The 20925-nt window shown below is 53.1% G+C and overlaps 1 protein-coding gene across 1 annotated transcript; it reads left to right on the top strand.

Annotated features, from left to right (window-relative positions):
* The first annotated feature begins 5368 nt into the window (after positions 1 to 5368).
* Positions 5369 to 19947, top strand: RASAL3 (RAS protein activator like 3). The gene is made up of 18 exons (XM_003944827.4): positions 5369 to 5472; positions 5602 to 5940; positions 9061 to 9197; positions 9360 to 9438; positions 9545 to 9606; positions 10412 to 10482; positions 12657 to 12783; positions 12873 to 12971; positions 13465 to 14007; positions 14539 to 14683; positions 14938 to 15082; positions 16311 to 16547; positions 16645 to 16846; positions 16940 to 17058; positions 17772 to 18162; positions 18467 to 18624; positions 19146 to 19209; positions 19323 to 19947. The coding sequence occupies exons 2-18, from the start codon at positions 5619 to 5621 to the stop codon at positions 19464 to 19466; spliced, it is 3045 nt and encodes a 1014-aa protein (XP_003944876.2). The 5' UTR covers positions 5369 to 5472; positions 5602 to 5618; the 3' UTR covers positions 19467 to 19947.
* The last annotated feature ends 978 nt before the right edge of the window (positions 19948 to 20925 follow it).

Here is a 20925-nt window from a genome sequence, read left to right as displayed (position 1 = left end):
GAGGATTGCCTGAGCTCAGGAGTTCGAGACCAGCCTGGGCAACAGAGTGAAATCTCATTTCTGCAAAAAAAAATATTTAAAATTACCCAGGCATAGCAGGGCACAGTGGCTCACGCCTGTAATCCCAGCATTTTGGGAGGCTGAGGAGGGTGGATCTCCTGAGCTCAAAAGTTGAGACCAGCCTGGCCAAATGGCAAAACCCCGTCTCTAGCAAAAAATTAAAAAAATTAGCCAGGTGTGGTGGCACATGCCTAAGGTAGGAGGATTACTTGGACCCAGCAGGCAGAGGTTGCAATGAGCTGAAATCGGACCACTGCACTCCAGCCTGGGTGATGGAGCGAGACCCTGTGTCAAAAAAAAAAAAAAAAAAAAAAAAGGCTGAATGCATTGGCCCATGCCTGTAATCCCACCACTCTGGGAGGCCAAGGTGGGCAGATCACGAGGTCAGGAGTTCAAGACCAGCCTGGCTAACATAGTGAAACCTTGTCCGTACTAAAAATATAAAAATCAGCCAGGTGTGGTGGCACATGCCTGTAGTCCCAGCTACTGAGGAGGGTGAGGCAGGACGCTGGGAGGCAGAGGTTGCAGTGAGCTGAAACCACATCTTTGCACTCCAGGCTGGGTGACAGAGTGAAAAAAAAAAAAAAAAAGCTGGGCATGGTAGTGTGTGCCTGTAGTCCCAGTTACTTGGAAGGCTGAGACAGAAGAATTGCTCGAACCTGGAAGGTGAAGGTTGCAGTGAGCTGAGATTGTGCCACTGCACTCCAGCCTGGCAACAGAGCAAAACTCTGCCTTAAAATATATATACATACATATATATATATAGGTATAATGGTGTGTGCCTGTAGTCCCAACTACTCTGGAGGCTGGAGTGGGAGGATTGCTTGAGCCAGGAGGAGGTCGAGGCTGCTATGAACCATGGTCATGTCACTGTACTCCAGCCTGGACAACAGAGTGAGACCTTGTCTCAAAGAAAAGAAAGGAAGGTGGTGAATGATGGTTTCCAGTTTCATCCATGTCCCTTCAAAGGACATGAAACCATCATTCTCAGCAAGCTGATACAAGAACAGAAAACCAAACACCGCATGTTCTCATTCATAAGTGGGTGTTGAGCAACGAAAACACACGGATACAGGGAGGGGAACATCACACACTGGGGCCTGGAGGGTGGGGGGCCAGGGGAGGAATAGCAGGGGGTGGGGGGATTGGGGAGGGATAGCATTAGGAGAAATACCTAATGTAGATGACATGACAGGGTGATGGACACAGCAAACCACTTCCATGGCACATGTATACCTATGTAACAAACCTGCACCATCTGCACATGTCCCCAGAACTTAAAGTATAATAAAAAAAGAAAAGAGAGGAATAAAATAAAGAGGAAAGAAGGAAGGTAGGAAGGGAGGGAAAGGAAAAGAAAAAAGAGAGAGGTGAGCCCAGGCAGAGAACTGGAGGCAGCCAGGAAAGAATGTGTTTTCAGGCAAATTTCCACTGTAGGCAAAAGGAGCTCAGTCTCACTGGGGACACCTGGGGGAGAGGATGGGACACATACCTCAGAGTCATCCCACACAAGGGTTGAGGGAGCTGGGGTATTTATACACTAGCTCCCATCAGTTATTAGGTGAGGGCTGCTATCAGGGACATGTTAATTCATTGGCACTTTTGGAATGCTGGTTACATTGGACTCTATCTGCTAGATACGAATGGCTGCAAATGTTACCTCCTCAGGGAAGTCCTCCCTGATTTTTCCAGCTCAAAGAGTGGCATTTTTGCTGAGCATACACTGCAGTCTATTTCCTTCTAGGGCCTCCTTACCGGCTAGAAATGTCCCATGTTCGAGTTTAGGATGTTATCTACCTCCATTGTCTGTGAGCTCCAGGAAGGCAGAAACCAAGCTTGGTGATTTCTCTGTGGCTTCTCCAGCACCCAACACATAATAGGCATTCAGGAAACATTTGTTGACTAGACAAAGGCTTACGTGAATCTCTTGAAACTGATGTTATCATCTTGCACAAATAAGAAAACTGAGGCTCAGAGAGAGGAAATGACTTGCCTGAGGTCACACAGAGGAAGAGGGGCCAGCTGGTACTCGGTGCCTGGACTGGATTTATGCTGACTCATTTATTCCTCAGAATGGCATTTACTCACCTCTGGCTTTCAAGTAAACATCTGTGGAAGCCTAACAGAGATAGAAGAAAGTGCTCCCAGCCAAGTGCAGTGACTCACGCCAGTAATCCCAGCACTTTGGGAAGCCGAGGCAGGTGAATCATGAGTTCAGGAGTTCAAGACCAGCCTGGCCAAGATAGTGAAACCCCATCTCTACTAAAAATACAAAAATTAGCCAGGTGTGGTGGCACACACCTGTAATCCCAGCTACTCAGGAGGCTGGGGCAGGAGAATCACTTTAACCCAGGAGGTGGAGGTTGCAGTGAGCCGAGATCACACCACTACACTCCAGCCTGGGCTACAGAGCAAGACTCCACCAAGGAAGGAAGGAAGGAAAGAAGGAAGGGAGGGAGGAGAGGGAGAGAAAGAAAGAGAAAGGAAGAAAGGGAGGGAGGGAGGAAGGCAAGGAGAAAGGAAGGAGAGAGGGAGGGAGGGAGGGAAGGAAGGAAACCGAAAGAGCTCCCAAGTGCACAGCTTGATGAATTTTCACAACAGCACACACCCACGTAACCAAGACCCAGATCGAGAAACAGAACATGTTAAGCCAAGCATGGTGGCACACACCTGCAGTACCAGCCACTACAGAGGCTTAAGGCAGGAGGACTGTCTGAGCACAGGAGTTCAAGACCAGCCTGGGCAACAGAGTGAGACCCTGTCTCTTAAAAAAAAAAAAAATTAAAATTAAAATTAGCCAGACATGGTGCATGCACCTGCAGTCCCAGCTACTCGGGAGGCTGAGGCAGGAGAATTGCCCGAGCCCAGGAGTTCAAGGTTGCAGTGAGCCACAATCATGCCTGTGAATAGGCACTGCACTCCAGTCTGGGTGATGGAACAAGGCTTCATCTCTCTGGGCACAGTGGCTCAGGCTATTCCTGTATTCCCAGCACATTGGGAGGCTGAGACATGAGGATTGTTTGAACCCAAGAGCTCGAGATCAGCGTGGGCAATGTAGTGAGACTCCCATCTCTACCAAAAAAAAAAAAAAAAAGTTAAAAATTAGCCAAGTATCGTCCACCTGTAGTCCCAGCTACTCAAGAGACTGAGGTGGGACGTTCGCTTCGTCCCAGAAGGTTGAGGATGCAGTGAGCTGTGATTGTGCCACTGCACTCCAGCCTGGCCAACAGAGCAAGATCCTGACTCAAAAAAAATCATATTAAAAAAGAAAGAACATGTTAAATTTCTTTCTTTTATGTGTTATGGGAATTTCACCTCAATAGCAACAACAAAAAAATAGGCCAGGCGTGGTAGCAAGTGGTTATTATCCCAGTTATTTGGGGGGTCTGAGGTGGGAGGATCACTTGACGCCAGGAGTTCAAGACCAGCCTGGGTAACAAATTGAGACCCCCATCTCTACAAAGAAAAAAACAAACAAACAAACAAAATCAGCCAGGTGTGGTGGCATGCAGCTGTAGTCCCAGCTACTCAGGAGGCTGATGTAATAGGATTTCTTGAGCCCAGGAGTTAGAGGTTACAGTGAGCTATGACAGTGCCACTGCCCTCCAGCCTGAATGACAGATCTCATCTATAAAAAATATTTATATTGTTTGGCCGGGTGCGGTGGCTCAAGCCTGTAATCCCAGCACTTTGGGAGGCCGAGGCGGGTGGATCACGAGGTCAAGAGATTGAGACCATCCTGGTCAACATAGTGAAACCCCGTCTCTACTAAAAATACAAAAAATTAGCTGGGCATGGTGGCACGTGCCTGTAATCCCAGCTACTTAGGAGGCTGAGGCAGGAGAATTGCCTGAACCCAGGGGGCGGAGGTTGCGGTGAGCCGAGATCGCGCCATTGCACTCCAGCCTGGGTAACAGGAGCGAAACTCCGTCTCAAAAAAAAAAAAAAAAAAAATTTATATTGTTTAAAATATTATTTGTATTACTATGTAATAAAAGTATATTTTTATTTTATGAAATCTATGTCATTTTTACAGACCTCATTTATATATAATTATAATAATAATAATAAGGGCCGGGCATGGTGGCTTATGCCTGTAATTCCAGCAGTTTGGGAGGCCGAGGCGGGCAGATCATTTGAGGTGAGGAGTTCCAAATCAGGCTGACCAACGTGGTGAAACGCTGTCTCTACCAAAAATACAAAAAAATCAGCCATGTGTGGTGGTGCATACCTGTAGTCTCAGCTACTTAGGAGGTTGAGGCAGAAGAATCACTTGAATCTGGGAGGCAGAGGTTGCAGTGAGCTGAGATCGTGCCATTGCACTGCAGCCTGGGAGACAGAGCAAAATGCTTTCTCAATAAATAAATAAATAATAATAAGAGTAATAATAAACCTGGCCATCTTCCAGAAGCCCCCCCTTATAACCTCTTCCCAGCCACTGTGCTTCCAAAAGAAACTGACATCCTGACTTGTTACACATGGTTTTCCCTGCTTTAGAACTTTATATAAATGAAATCACAAAGTGTACACCTGTCATTGTTTGGGGGGGTTTAAAATTTATCGTTTTTTTAGAAGTGGGGTCTCCCTAGGGCAGGGCGGGGAAAAAGAAAAAAAAAAGATAGATATGAGGTCTCCCTATGTCACCCAGACTGGAGCGCCCTGTCTCTTCACAGGCACGATCATCACTCACTGCAGCCTCGAACTCCTGGCCTCAAGCAATCCTCCTCAGCCTCCTGAATAGCTGTGATTACTGGCGTTTTGTGGCTTTGGTTTGGTTTTGGCTCAACATTGTTTGTGATTGATTCACCCAAGTTCAAGTTCAATCATCATTAGTTTGTTCTCACAGTTGTATGATATTCTGCTGTGTGAAGAGATCATAATTTATTCCTTCTACCTCTAATGGACACTTCCGCTGTTTCTAATGTGGGGCTACTATGCATTGCAGGGAGGGGGTCATGTCTATTGTTTGTCTACCTAGCAGTGGAATTGCTGAGTCAGAGATGATCCAGCCAATAGTGTTAGTAGATCTGCCAAACCATTCTCCAGCATGAGCGAATCAGTCTACACTCCGGCCAGCTGTGGATGAGAGTTCTAGGTGCTCCATATTCTCACCAGCATTTGTTCAGCCTGAACTTACTTCGCAGAGAAGGCAACGGAGGCTCAGAGAGAAGGGCAAGTGGTACCTCCCGGTTGGGGCGGGAGTCTGGCTCCTTTTTGCTAGAAGCCTGGTCGGCCACCTCCTCTCCTCCTCCCCCGAGCCTCCAGCATCCTGTCCCCACTGTGCCCTCCCAGCCTGGCTGTGGGGTGGGGTGGGACAGACAGGGTCACGTGGAGTTGGGTTCCGAGGGAGGAAGCCAGGCAGGAGGCAGGGTGCAGACGGCTGCTGATTCTGGGGCCGGTCAGGAAACCAAGGTAAGGGAGGGAGGGTAAGGGGAGCCCCAGGGTGATTCCTGGAGGCAGAGCTGAGAGTGGGGAGGGGGCTGAGATGAGGGCAGAGTGTGGGCAGACACTGGGCACAACTGTCACTCTCTCGTCCCCCAGGAGACCCCCCCACCACCATGGACCCACCGTCGCCGAGCCGGACCTCCCAAACCCAGCCCACAGCCCCCTCTTCGCTGACTTCCTACCGCTGGCACACGGGGGGCAGTGGGGAGAAGGGGGCTGGAGGGTTCCGCTGGGGCCGCTTAGCTGGCTGGGGCAGGGCCCTGAGCCACCAGGAGCCCATAGTCAGCAGCCAGCCAGCCCCTCGCTCCATATTCCGTCGAGTCCTCTCTGCGCCTCCTAAGGAGTCACGGACCAGTCGCCTTCGACTCTCCAAGGCCCTCTGGGGGAGGCATAAGAACCCACCGCCTGAGCCAGAGCCAGAGCAGGAGGCCCCAGGTACATGGTTCCCCCACCCCGAGCTGGGGCTGGGCTGGGAAGCCGGATGCTTGGGTTTTGACTGCCTCCGGAGCATCAACCCTGCAGACACAGGAAGTTGTGGGGAGTGCAAAAGCCCAGCAGGAAGTGGCTGGGGCCCAGCTACCCTGTTCCCTCTTTCCCCCTAAAGAGGGTAGGAGGAGTTGCCAGGGTACTGTGGACAGAGGGTCTCTCTGAGGAAGGAACCATGAATGTAGCCCCAGGATGGTATTGTCCAGAGGCTAAATGGCTCTTGGCCCCAGCAGGTCTCTCCTTCAGTGACCCAGGTCCGTCCTTCCCTACCTGGATATCCACCCCCACCCTGCCTCCCACTCTCCTCCCTTCTAGCTTCTGTGTCTTTGTTTCTTCACCCCTTAAGCCTCAGCCTCTCCATCAGTTCAATGAGAATAATGATCTCTCCTTTGGAGAGCGTATCATTTCATTTGCTCATATCCATTCATTTACTCAAGCAGAGGATTGTGGAGCTTGTATTGTGTGTGCCAGGCCCTGATTTAGGCACTGAGAACACACCAGTGAAAAAGACAGATGACACTCCCTACCCCATGGAGCTCACAGTGTAGTGGAATTGACAGTAAATACGTCAGCAAGAAAATGACAGATGGGCCAGGCACGGTGGCTCATGCCTGTAATCCCAGCTCTTTGGGAGGCCAAGGTGGATGGATCACCTGAGGTCAGGAGTTTGAGACCAGCCTGGCCAACATGGCAAAACACCGTCTCTACTAAAAATACAAAAAAAAGTATCCAGGCGTGGCGGTGGGTGCCTGTTATCCCAGCTACTCAGGAGGCTGAGGCAGGAGAATGGCTTGAACCTGGGAGGCAGAGGTTGCCGTGTGTACACTATCGCCACTGCACTCCAGCTTGGGTAACAGAGGGAGACTCCATCTCAAAGCAAAAAAAAAAAAAAGAGAGAGAAAGAAAATGACAGATTGTGCTAAGTGTTACACAGGGGAACCTAGAAGGGTAATGGATATCACAAGAATTAGGGCTCAGGAATGTAACACTAGCCCATGACCCAGCATATTTTAAGTGATCTTTTAGTAAGTGGCACTAACATTTGTTGCTCCTGGTGCTTAAAACAAAGGAGCAGACAGGCAGTCTGGGGGGATTGATTCAGCCCTTCTATTTCCTGGAAGCTCATTTAATTCTCACTGCTTATATTGCCATTTTGTTTTTTGTTGTTGTTGTTTTTGTTTGTTTGTTTGTTTGAGACAGAGTCTTGCTTCATTGCCCAGGCTGGAGTGCAGTGGCATGATCTCAGCTCACTGTGACCTCCACCTCCCCTGTTCAAGCGATTCTCCTGCCCTCAGCCTCCCTGGTAGCTGGAATTACAGGCACCCACCACCACACATGGCTAATTTTTTTTTTTAACACTTTTTAGTAGATTACTTGGTATATCCTCAAAAAATTAAAAAAAGAGAAAAATTTTTTTGGTAGAGACGGGATTTCACCATGTTGGCTACGCTGGTCTCCAACTCCTGACCTGAGGTGATCCTCCTGCCTTGGCGTCCCAAAGTGCTGTGATGACAGGCCTGAACGACCACCCCTGGCCTGTTGTGTTTTTGTTTTTTTTTTTGAGATGCAGTTTTGCTGTTTCACCCAGGCTGGAGTGGAGTGGTGCAGTCTTGGCTCACTGCAACCTCTGCCCCCTGGGTTCAAGCAATTCTCCTGCCTCAGCCTCCTGAATAGCTGGGATTACAGGTGCCTGCCTCGGCCTCTCAAAGTGCTGGGATTACAGGCGTGAGCCACTACATCTGCCTGTTGTTTTTCACAGATAGGGTCTTGCTCTGTCGCCCAGGCTGGAGTGTAGTTGCATGCTCATAGCTCACTGCTGCCTTGAATTCTGGGGCTCAAGCGATCCTCCCACCTCAGCCTCCCAAGTAACTGAAACTACAGGGCACGTACCACAGTGTCAGGCCGTTTTTAAAGACAGGGTCTCACCGGGCACAGGGGCTCATGCCTGTAATCACAGCACTTTGGGAGGCTGAGGCAGGAGGGTCACCAGGTCAGGAGTTCGAGACCGGCCTGACAAACATGGTGAAACCCAGTTTCTACTAAAAATACAAAAATTAGTCGGACATGGTGGTGTGTGCCTCTAATCCCAGCTACTCAGGAGATTGAGGAAGAAGAATCACTTGAACCTGGGAGGTGGAAGTTGCAGTGAGCCAAGATCGAGCCACTGTACTCCAGCCTGGGAGACAGAGCAAGACTCCATCTGAAAACAAACAAACAAACAAAAAAACAAGGGGGCCAGGTGCAGTGGCTCATGCCTGTAATCCCAGTACTTTGGGAGACCGAGGCGGGAAGATCACCTGAGGTCAGGAGTTTGAGACCAGCCTGACCAACATAGAGAAACCCCATCTTTGCTAAAAAATAAAAAATTAGCCGGGTGTGGTGGCACACACCTGTAATCCCAGCTATTCAGGAGGCTGATGCAGGAGAATCGCTTGAACTTGATAGGCAGAGGTTGCAGTGAACTGAGATCGTGCCACTGCGCTCAGCCTGGAAGACAGAGCAAAACTCCATCTCAAAAAAAATAATAAAAATAAAAATAAAAAAGACAGGGTCTCATTATGTTGCCCAGGCTGGTCTCAAACTCCTGGTCTCAAGCAATCCACCCATCTCAGCCTCCCAAATGTTGGGATTACAGGCTTGAGCCACCAGACCCAGCCCCTGTCCTGTTTTTAATCTCTCGGACCCACTTACTGTCTTGGTGAAGAGAAGAATGCTTGTGACTGAAGCCCAGCCCAACCATTCACAAACTGTGTGGCCCTGGGCAAGTCCCTCAACCTCTCTGAACCTGTTCTCATAGCCCTCTGAGTGGCTTTTGGAGGATTCAATACAAGAAGGTGTGTGGTATACAGGGTACTGGGCACATAGTAAGTGGGCCATGGCTGCTCCCCACGGTTAGCAGCGACAAGGCCCACGAAGAGGTGAAGGCTTGCCCAAGGTCATACAGTCTGATATGGCTGCCGGGGGAGGGCACCTAGAAGGGCAGCCACCATGAGCCTTGAGGAATGGCAACGGTGGCCTGAGGAAGAGAAAAGGTCTCTTAAGTCCTCCAGTGTCTCCTCTTCCTACCAGAGCCAGAGCCGGAGCCGGAGCCGGAGACCCCAGCCCCACAGATCCCCGAGGCCCCCACACCCGACGTGCCTGTCTGGGACATTGGGGGCTTCACCCTGCTTGATGGGAAGCTGGTGCTGCTTGGAGGCGAGGAGGAGGTGAGAGGGGGCACCCGGGCAAAGGGAGGGAAGAAACAAAAAGGAGGAGGCGGGCAGAACAGAGGCAGGGGCTGAAGGGAGGGTGATGGGAAGGTGTCTGCCTCTCCCTCTGCCTGCCTGCCTGCCTCCCCTCTCTGACTACCCACTCCTGCGGGAGAACAGGGTCCTCGAAGGCCCCGGGTGGGAAGTGCCAGCTCTGAGGGCAGCATCCACGTGCTCATGGGGAACTTCAGGGATCCAGGTAAGCTTGAGGGGCAGAAAGTCTGGGGCATTTGGGAGGCTCTAAAAGTGGGGCAGAATCTAAGATGATTCCAACCCCACAACCTCCCACCCTTAACTACCTACAGATCGGATGCCTGGAAAGACAGAACCAGAGACTGCTGGTCCCAACCAGGTCCACAACGTTCGGGTAAGGCAGCCAGTGAAGCAGGGAGCTAGAGGGGAGAGCCAAGACTCTCAGATCCTCAGAACTGAAAAGCCAGTCTTGCTGGGTGATCTGGGACAGGTTGCCGACTCTCTCTGGGCCTCAGAGTCCCAATCTGTCAAATGAAGTAATGAAAGAACATTCTCTAGGGTTTGTTTTTGGGAAGCCAATAGAGTGTGCAGGAGCCAGGCAGGGCAGTGCACAGCTGTAGTCCCAGCTACTCAGGAGGCTGAGCAGAGAGGACTGCTAGAGGCCAGGAGTTCAAGACCAGCCTGAGCAACATGGAGAGACTCCATCTCTTTAATAAATAAATGAATAGCGAATGAGAGTATAGGATTGATGCTTTATAAATGGGAGCTTGGGCCAAGCACAGTGGCTGACACCTGTAACCCCAACATTTTGGGAGGCTGAAGCAGAAGGATTGTTTGAGACCAGGAGTTCGAGACCAGCCTGGGAAACATAGCAAATCCCCAACTCTACATGGTAACACTCACCTGTAGACCCAGCTGAGGCAAGAGGATCACTTGAGCCCAGAAAGTTGAGGCTGCAGTGAGCCATGATTGCACCACTGTACTCCAGCCTGGGTAACAGCTCGAGACCCTGTCTCAAACAAACAAATGAAGAAACCAAAAAAATGGGAGCTGTTCGTTGCTCTTATTATTCCAGCTAATATAGCCTGAGTTTGGTCTTGGTCCTCCAAGACCAGTAGATCCTCTGGGATATCTTAGGAGGGAAGCAGCTGCAGAGGCAGCATAGATTTCGGTCCAGGTGATATTCTCTTCCCCCACAGGGGTTGCTCAAGAGGCTGAAAGAGAAGAAAAAGGCCAGGTCGGAGCCAGGAGCCAATGCTCCCCGAGATGGGTAAGGGTGTATGGGAGGCTGGAGGGGCTGAGGTTCAACACTGTACCCTGCATTCCAACCTTCACCAAACACCCGTTGTGGTCTCTGTGTTCTGCCCCACATCAGTTGATGCTGGGGATATTGAATGACCTAGCACCCAGCGAAGGTGGGGGCAATCTGACACAATGACTCTAAAATGTGTTAAGAGACTAATGACTTTAAAATGTAAATTGACTCTACGTCAATAACCTGGTCTGGGAGGGTCAGGGAAGGGACCCTTGAGCTGAGAGCTGAAGGGTGGATGGAAGTTAACTTGGCCAAGAGAGGGTGGGAAAAGCATTCCAGACAGAAGAAACAGCAAGTGCAAAGGCCAAGAGGCTGAAAGAAGCAACTCAAATAAGGCCAAAGGGGCTGGGCGAAGTGGCTTACACCTGTAATCCCAGCGCTTTGGGAGGCCACAGTGAGCAGACTGCTGAGTCCAGGAATTCAAGACCAGCCTGGGCAACACAGTAAGACACGCCTCCACACTTTTTTTTTTTTTTTTTTTTTTTGAGGTGGAGTCTCACTCTCACCCAGGCTGGAGGGCAGTAGTGTGATCTCGGCTCACTACAACCTCTGCCTCCCAGGTTCAAGCGATTCTTCTGCCTCAGCCTCCTGAGTAGCTGGGACTACAGACACATGCCACCATGCTGGGTTAATTTTTGTATTTTAGTAGAGACAATGTTTCGCCATATTGGCCAGGCTGCTCTCAAACTTCTGACCTTGTGATTCACCTACCTCAGCCTTCCAAAGTGCTAGGATTACAGGTGTGAGCCACCTCACCTGGCCGTGAGACCCCATTTCTACAAAAAAATACAAAAATTAGCCAGGTGTGGTGGCAGGCACCTGTATTCCCAGCTGTTGTGGGGGCTGAGTGGGAGGACTCCTTGAGCCCAAGAAGGAGATCGTGCCACTGCACTGTAGCCTGAGCAGCAGAGCAAGACTCTGTCTCAAAAATAAATAGGTTTGGGGGTGTAGTGGCTCATGCCTGTAATCCCACACGTTGGGAGGCCAAAGCGGGTGGGTCGCTTGAGGTCAGAGGCTCAATACCAGCCTGGCCAACATGGTGAAACCCCATCTCTACTAAAAATACAGAATTCGCTGGGCATGGTGGCACACGCCTGTAATCCCAGTTACATGGGAGGCTGAGACAGGAGAATTGCCTGAACCTGGGAGGTAGAGGTTGCAGTGAGCCAAGATCATGCCACTGCACTCTCACCTGGGTGACAGAGCAAGACTCCATCTAAACAAATAAATAGGGCTGGGCATGGTGGCTCACACCTGTGGTCCCCACTTCGGGAGGCTGAGATGGGTGGATCATGTGAGATCAGGAGTTCAAGACCAGCTTGGCCAACATGGTGAAACATCATCTCTACTAAAAACAAAAAAATTAGCCAGGCGTGGTGGCAAGCACCTGTAATCCCAGCTACTTGGGAGGCTGAGGCAGGAAAATCACTTGGACCTGGAAGGCAGTGGTTGCAGCGAGCTGAGATGGAGCCACTGCACTCCAGCCTGGGTAAGAGAACCAGACTGTCTCAACTAACTAAATAAATAAATAAGATAAAATAAAACAAAGCCAGGGAGGCTTGAGCTCAGAAATGATTAGCCAGGCACGGTGGTGCATGCCTGTAGTCCCACCTCCTCCTGAGGTGGGAGGATCGCTTGAGTCCGGGATTTCTGGGCTGTAGTGCGCTGTGCCGATCGGGTGTCTGCACTAAGTTCAGCATCAATATGGTGACCTCCCAGGAGTAGGGAACCACCAGGTTGCCTAAGGAGGGGTGAACCGGCCCAGGTTGGAAACGGAGCAGGTCAAAACTCCCGTGCTGATCAGTAGTAGGATCGTGCCTGTGAATAGCCACTGCACTCCAGCCTGGGCAACATAGTGATACCCCATCTCTGAAAAAAAAGGAAAGAAAAGAAAGTGACGGATTAGGTGGAGGGAGATGAGTTGACAACATCTAGCCTCTGCTAGGTCATGTAGGTCACCAGGAGGAGTTGAGTTTATCCTAAAAGCAAGGAGGTGACATGGGGAGGAGGCCCAGGGGAGAAATAGGATCCGATTTGGGTTGAAGTCCTTCCCGGCCTTCCTCTACCCTTCAAGCTATGGGGGATGGGGAAGAGGGAGATGACCACGTGCTCATCCGCCCCCTTCCCAGACCCCCCAGTGCTCTAGGCTCTAGGGAGTCGCTGGCCACACTCTCTGAACTGGACCTGGGTGCCGAGCAGGATGTTCGGGTCTGGCCACTGCACCCCAGCCTCCTGGGGGAGCCCCACTGCTTTCAGGTAAGTGCGGACTCCACCTCTGTCCCACCTCCCACCGTTTGGCTTCACCCTTGGCCTCAGTCACACCGTTGGATTCTCCATCCCAACAGGTAACGTGGACGGGCGGAAGCCGCTGCTTCTCTTGTCGCTCGGCCGCTGAGAGAGACCGGTGGATCGAGGACCTTCGTCGCCAGTTCCAGCCCACCCAGGTCATTGCCCTTAGAAAAGTGGGACATGGAGACCCCTCCCACACGCCTGGCCCGCTCCTTCCACTCTACCCCAAACCAGCTCGCTCCATAACCCGCGCCCCCAACACACCTGCCCCGCCTGCTTCGTTGCAACGGCTCCAAGACTCCCCATCCATCTATTACCAGCCCCGGGAATATCAGACCCGCCCCTTCTGTCCACTCCCGGCCGCCTGCGCACCCAAAACCCTGCCTACCAGGCAATCGCTAAGTCTTCACTCCAGGACTACTCTTCTATACCCTGGAGCCCCGAACTCCCCCGGAAAGCCCAGAAAAGCTAGAAGACTTCCGCGTAGCCACCTCGGGACTCCCGTGGCTCTACCTCTTTCCCCAAAGGCCCAGCGATCTCCCCTAGAGACCCGGCGCACCAGCTTTGAGGCTCCGCACTTAACTTGGGGTGCGCTCTTTGGGGTGCCAACGAACCAAAACGCTTCCCCCACCCCACTCCCATCTGCAGGACAACGTGGAGCGGGAAGAGACGTGGCTGAGCGTGTGGGTGCACGAGGCGAAAGGGCTTCCCCGGACAGCGGCGGGGGCACCTGGCGTGCGCGCAGAGCTGTGGCTGGATGGCGCGCTGCTGGCACGCACGGCGCCTCGGACCGGCCCGGGCCAGCTCTTCTGGGCCGAGCGCTTCCACTTCGAGGCGCTGCCACCGGCACGTCGCCTGTCGCTGAGGCTGCGCGGCTCGGGCCCAAGAAGCGCGGTGCTGGGCCGCGTGGCTCTGGCGCTGGAGGAGCTGGGCACCCCACGCGCGCCTGCAGCCGGCCTAGAGCGCTGGTTCCCACTGTTCGAGGCGCCGGCTGGCGCAGCGCTGCGAGCGCGGATCCGGGCGCGTCGCCTGCGCGTGCTGCCGTCCGAGCGCTACAAGGAGCTGGCGGAGTTCCTTACCTTCCACTACGCGCGCCTCTGCGGGGCCCTGGAGCCCGCGCTGCCAGCGCAGGCCAAGGAGGAGCTGGCGGCCGCCATGGTGCGCGTGCTGCGGGCCACAGGCCGGGCGCAGGTGTGGCACCAAGACAGCGCGGACCGGGGCGACCAGGGGTAGACCGGTAACGCGCTTCGGGCGGGAGTTGGGGTGCAGACCTGAGTTGTACCTGTGAAGGGGCGAGACGCCTCGAAGGGCGGGGCCTGAGGGCAGCTCTGAGGGGCGTGGTTCGAGTATCACCCGTAAGGGGCGGGGCACCTAGAAGGGCGGGGCCCGAGTTTCAGCTGTGAGGGGCGGAGCCTAAGCATCACCCATAAAGGGCGGGACACCTTGAAGGGCGGGGCCTAAGCTTCAGCTGCGAGAGGCGGGACCTGAGCATCGCGCATGAGGGGCGGGGCCCAAGTTGAACCTCAGCGCTATAAGGCTTAAATTTCTGCTGCGAGGGTTAGAGGTTCCGGCTTCAGTTATGAGCCCATTAGTAAGAACTGGGCCTAAGCATCAGCTACGAGAGGCGAGGCCTGTGCCTCTGGTGTGAGGGAGGAGCCAAGGGTCCGAATTCCCTTGGACTCAGTCTGCAACCGGTGCAAGGTGACCCCTTGTCTTTCCCAGGCGCTGGTGACTGACCTGGGCACTGCGGAGCTGGCGCGCTGTGGAGGCCGTGAGGCGCTGCTGTTCCGGGAAAACACATTGGCCACCAAGGCTATCGATGAGTACATGAAGCTCGTGGCACAGGATTACCTCCAGGAGACCCTGGGTGAGCTGGGGGGGAGTCCGTGTCAGTGGCCTGCTGGGTGAGCTAGGGGGCCTGGGTGAAGTTCTAGGAGTCCCTGAGCGACCTGCATTCTGGTAGTGAGTGGTGTTTTGGGGATGCTAGGATCCTGGGGTCAATTGGGAGCTCCCCCACATGTTGGGTGCCTCCTTAGTAACCTGGAGATAAGATTGGAGGATGGGTGTGGGGGGTTTTGGTGGTCATGCCCCCAGCCCCTATCTGGCTGTGCTGAGCTACAGGACAGGTTGTGCGGCGTCTATGTGCTTCCACTGAGGACTGTGAAGTGGACCCCAGCAAGTGTCCAACCCCAGAGCTGCCAGAGCACCAGGCCAGACTTCGGAACAGCTGCGAGGAGGTCTTCGAAACCATTATCCATTCCTACGAGTGAGAATAAGGGCCCCAACACTTTAGTCCACCTCTGCTTACCATGCTAACCCTGACCTCCAGTTTAGGGTTGCCAGATAAAATATGGGAGACAGTTAAATTTGATGCAATAATTGGGACATGCTTATACTAAAAAATTATTCATTTGAGCCAGGCACGGTGGCTCACACCCATAATCCCAATACTTTGGGAGGCTAAGACAAGAGGATCACTTGAGCCCAGAAGTTCAAGACCAGTCTGGGCAACATAGCAAGACTCCATCTCTACAAAAACCTTTCTGTAAATGAGCTAGGCGTAGTGACATGCACCTGCAGTCTCAGCTACTAAGGAAGCCGAGGCTGGAGGATCACTTGAGCCCAGGATTCAAGGCTGCAATGAGCTATGATCATGCTACAGCACACCAGCCTGGTTGACAGATACCCTGTCCCAATTAAAAATAAATATATATATATATAAACTACTGCATTATCTGAAATTCATGTTTAACTAGATATCCTGAATTTTCATTTGGCACATCTGGCAACCCTATCACCATGCTATGCCACCTGACCCCAAGTAACCTGAGACTCAATTTCTTGTCCTGTAACTGCCGGTGACTCCATACCCCCAATTCCATGCCACTGGCTCCAGTTAACATAGGAAGGACCTCACTCCTATGACCTCTGATTCAAGATGATACCCCAAGTCCATGATAAGTGACCCTCCACCTCAAGTCCCATGCAACTAATTACAAGAGACCTGGGATTCCTGTCTCTTGACCTCTGATCCTAAGTTAATCTGTATACCTAACCTCTGACTTCAGTTAAGTGACTTCTGACCCTAGGTGACCTTTGGAGCCCCAATTCTACTCCCTATCTTGTACTCTGGCTCCCTAATCCCATGTCCAATAAAAAGTACATCCAAGCTCATAACCTCTGTCTTCATGTGACCCTGTACCCTCAACTCTAAGAATATTGTCCCCAGCGACTGTCATAGCTACACCATAAGCCATGACCCCATGCTGACTCATAACCCCAAGCATTGTTATCTCAGATATTCCCAATCCTGGATCCCAGACCCCAGGTTCAGTGAGAAGGAGGCCTATAGAGGCTTCATGAATAGCTTCCTGGAGGATCATGGACCAGTCACGCAATGCTTCTGGGACTCCTGACCTTATGACCTTAACCCTTTATGCCCATAGCCTCCCCCTCCCCCACCCTCCGACCATTCATTGCCTCTTCTGCACCAGCTGGTTCCCTGCAGAGCTAGGCATTGTGTTCTCAAGCTGGAGAGAAGCATGCAAGACACGTGGCTCTGAGGCGCTGGGCCCCCGACTGGTGTGTGCCTCCCTTTTCCTGCGGCTCCTGTGCCCCGCCATCCTGGCACCCAGCCTCTTTGGTTTAGCACCAGAGCATCCAGCACCTGGCCCAGCCCGCACCCTCACGCTGATTGCCAAGGTCATCCAGAACCTCGCCAACCATGCCCCGTAGGTGCTGGGGAACTAGGGGTTGGGGGGGTACCATGCTGGGAGTGTGGGGGTGGCAGGCACCTGGCCTGACCCACTCAGCCTGGCCCTGATCCAGGTTCGGTGAGAAAGAAGCCTACATGGGCTTCATGAATAGCTTCCTGGAGGAACATGGACCAGCCATGCAATGCTTCCTGGACCAGGTAGCCATGGTGAATGTGGATGCCGCACCCAGTGGTTACCAGGGCAGCGGTGACCTGGCCCTCCAGTTGGCCGTCCTGCATGCCCAGCTCTGTACAATCTTTGCTGAGCTTGACCAGGTATGGCCTGACCCCAGAGCAGGGAGGCAAGAAGGCTTGGCAGACTCTGACCCCAGAGACTTTGCTCAGTCTCTGTCCTGTGTGCCTCACCAGACAACCCGAGACACCCTGGAACCGCTGCCCACAATCCTGCAAGCCATCGAGGAGGGCCGGCCTGTGCCTGTGTCAGTGCCAATGCGTCTCCCACCGCCCCCAGCCCAGGTCCATTCCAGGTAACCTCAAGTCTGGTCTGGGGTCTAAATAGGTAGGAACAGAAGCAGGGCTCAGACAGTAGTCAGAGGTGAAGATGGATCATTGTGAGCAGAGGTCAACCCCAGGGTCAGACTGGAATCACAGGTTACAGAAAGGGAGGGTCAGGTCAAAAGTCACATGGTGTTTGAGGTCAGGGATGAGAGAAGAGGTTAGGGCCTCAGGGATGGGAGGAGAGATTAGGGCCCCAGGTGGTCCGGATCCTACTAGATCTGACCAAGTCAAGGGTCATAGAGAAGACAGGATTATAGTCAGAAGTCAAGGACAGGAGCCAGGCTCAGTGGCCCACACCTGTAACCCCAGCACTTTGGGAGGCTGAAGCAGGAGGATCACTTGAGGCCAGGAACTCAAGACCAGCCTGGGCAACATAGAGAGACCCTATGTCTACCATAAATAAATAAATAAATAAAATTAGCTGGGTGTAGTGGCATGTGCTAGTAGTCCTACATATTTGGGAGGCTGAGGCTGGTGAATAGCTTGAGCTCCGGAGTTTGAGACTGCAGTGAGCTATGATCCAGCCACTACACTGTAGCCTGGGGGTGATGGAGTGAGACCTCGTCTCAAAAAAAAAAAAAAAGAATAATGTCACCTGGGGGTGAGGTCACTTCTGGTCAGGTTGGGATGGGGTCATCTCAGGAGCCAGTAGAGGGTCTGAGATTCTCCATCCCATTCATAGCCTCTCCGCAGGGGAGAAGCCCGGCTTCCTGGCCCCCCGGGACCTCCCCAAGCACACCCCTCTTATCTCCAAGAGTCAGTCTCTGCGCAGCGTTCGCCGCTCAGAGAGTTGGGCTCGGCCACAGCTCGACGAAGAGCGGCCCCTGCGGCGGCCCCGGCCGGTGCAGCGCACGCAGAGTGTCCCGGCCGGGCGTCCTGCCCGCCGCCGCCAGTCTGCGGGACCCAGGCTGCGACCCAAAGGCTCCCTGAGCACTGGCCCAGCGCCCCGCGGCCGGCCGTGGACCCGGGCCTCCGCCTCGCTGCCTCGGAAGCCGTCGGTGCCCTGGCAGCGCCAAGTGGACCAGCCGCAAGACCGAAACCGGGCACTCAGCACGCACAGACCTGTGAACAAGGTAACGTCAGGCTCAGGTCCGCGCTTGGGGAGTGGGGAGTGGCAAGGGGTAGACGGACGCTACTGGGGAAGACTGAAGGGCCAGGCAAGTCTGGATTCAAGTACCCAGCTCGCTGCGCTGTGTTACCCCCGGCCTAGCCCGACCCTCTCTGAGCTTCAGTTTCCCCAGCTGTACAGCAGGAGGGATGTTCCCCAACTGGGAAGGGCGGTGATGACGCTGAGCGCTTGGGCCTAGGAGGTCAGGGTCTCCGGGGAGACGCAGGGGCGGGACGACGGGTCAGATTAAAGCTGCTCTCCCACCACAGTTGGCAGAGCTGCAGTGCGAGATGGCCGCTCTGCGTGAAGAGCAGAAAGCGCTGTCCCGCCTCGTGGAGTCGCTGAGCACCCACATCCGGGCCCTGACGGAGCAGCAGGAGCAGCTGCGGGGCCAGGTTCAGGATCTGGACTCCAGGCTCCGCTCTGGGTGAGCCCAGCCCTCTCCATTAGCCCTGCCCCCAGGTGGGTCCGATCCAATTAGATCTGACCAGGTCCTGCCCAAATCACGCTTGGTACGACCACGCCCCCAATCTGGCCCCTCCCCAATGTCTGTCCAGGCCCCGCCTCTTGGCAAGCTCCGCCCCCAGATGGACCCACTCCATGCAGGTCGGCCTGGGACCACTCTCATCCAGGCCCCACCCCTCCAGGAGCCCCACCCAACCTGGCTGTGCCGGGCACTGAGATATCTCAGCCTGGGCACTCCCTCAAGCCCAGTCACGACCCAACCCAGGACTGGACAAGCCCCGCCTCCAAGGGTTGATTGATAGGTCCTATCCTCCCAGTCTCTGGTCGGATCCTTCTTCAAGCATATTTAGGCCCCGCCCTCCAGTCTGAACAAGCCCTGCCTCCACTCCAAGCTCCACCCCCTGAATCCCTGGCTTTCCAACCAGAAGCTGGAAGGGACTTCCTTAACCTCTGACTTTTGCCCCCATCCCCTGACCCCTACAGGAGCTCAGAGTTTGATTCAGATCACAACCTTCCAAGCAATGAAGGGCACAGTCTGAAAAGCCTGGTGAGACTTCCGTCTGAGCCCTGCGGCAGGTCTGGGCGGTGTAGGAGTAAGGGTTGGTTTCTGAAACGCATCACCTGGTTGGTTTCTGAACTCCATCTCCACTGCCTCCCCAGGAGCACCGCCTAACTGAGATGGAGAGAACTCAGGCCCAGCTGAGGGATGCTGTACAGAGCCTGCAGCTTTCTCCAAGGACGTGGGGGTCTCGGAGTCAACCCCAGCACTTCAAAACACCCTGCCTCAATGGAGACACCACCTGAGCTGTCCATCCTGCCCCACCCCAAGTGGTCTGGGAGCAGAGAGACAGCCATTTTGGGGGAGGTGTCTGACCTTGCCTTAGCCCTACTTGGCCTACAGTGGGGAGTGAACTGCAGGTGCCAGCCACCCTGGCAATACAAAGTTGCCCAGTAAAATCTTGACTTCAGTAATATTGGTGGTTTCTTTGCCCACTAAGAATTGCCAGTTCTTAGACATTTACCCCCCAATCCCTGTTTATCTCTCCCAAATTCTCCCCTAGTTAGAAGTCTCATGGAGAGGGCCATGTACTCCAGTTTTCACCAGCTGTGTGACCTTAGACCTTCATTCTCTAAGAGCCCTTGTTTTCTTATCTGTGAAATGGACGTAAAGTTCCCTACACAGTGAGAGGACCTATAGTTAAAGGCGTTCAATAAAAGGTATTCACCATTGTTACAGGCAGCTGCTTCTCAATGAAGCAGAGGCTCTACCCCGGCAAACCCACAGATGAGAGCATCTTCCTACGCCCTCATGTCAGGGAGGCCATGGGTCTGGGAGGCAGCTAAAGGAGGGGGATCAGGTATGAAGATGGTTGGATTCTGTGTATGAATGATTGGGTAATGAGTCATTCAAATCATGGGTGAATGGATGGCTGAGGAGTAGAGTGGATGAAGTAAACAGCAGATGGGTAGGTTAGCGTTTGCTGGATGTTTGACCTAGTAGGTGAATCGTTGGGTAAATGGTTAACCAGGTCAACCTCAGCCCCTCAAAGCACCCTGCCTCAATGGAGACAACACACACTCAATGGGTGGGTGGGTCTACCTAGAAAGGGCCTGGTTCATAGTAGGAAAAGTATTTTGAATGTTGTGATCATACATATGTATGTTGAAGTCTCCTGAGACTCTGAACTGGACAGTGGAGAAACAATAATTAACTAGACAGGACCCCTGGCCTCATGGAACTTACATGCTAATGGAGAGGCCAAATAGGCAACTGGTGGATGGATATTTGGGTGGCTGAGTGGAAAGATGTGTGTAGGGATGGTTGGGTACTTGCTTGGTTGTATGGATAAATGAGTATTTGCTTGGGTGCTGGATAAATGGGTGGATAGATGGGAAGTGAATGGGTGGGTTGAGTGGGTGTTGTGGTGGATGAATAGGTGGTTGGAGGGGTGGGTGGATAGGTGATTAGTTGATTGGATAGGTAGATAAGTGACTGATAGATTGAACAAGTGGATGAGATGGCTGGGTGGTTGGATATCTGGATACATGGTGGATAAGAGAAGACCACGGGCCATGATGTGTGTCTGATGGGGTAGTCCTGGAAGCTGTGATCCTGGGGACTGGGTGGAGAAGGTGGCTTAGCACTGAAGACCCAGGGCAACTCTATGGGCATGGAGGTGCTGAAGTCTAGTGTGGATGATGGGGAAGGAGGGAGTGAGCTTGTGGTTGGAAGGTAGCTGATGGAGGGCAGGGAACAAAAGGC

The sequence above is a fragment of the Saimiri boliviensis genome, chromosome 14 (assembly GCF_048565385.1).
Source record: "Saimiri boliviensis isolate mSaiBol1 chromosome 14, mSaiBol1.pri, whole genome shotgun sequence".
Lineage (NCBI taxonomy): Eukaryota > Metazoa > Chordata > Mammalia > Primates > Cebidae > Saimiri > Saimiri boliviensis.
The sequence above is the reverse complement of the archived record's forward strand: the minus strand, read 5'-3'. Positions and strand labels throughout refer to the sequence as shown.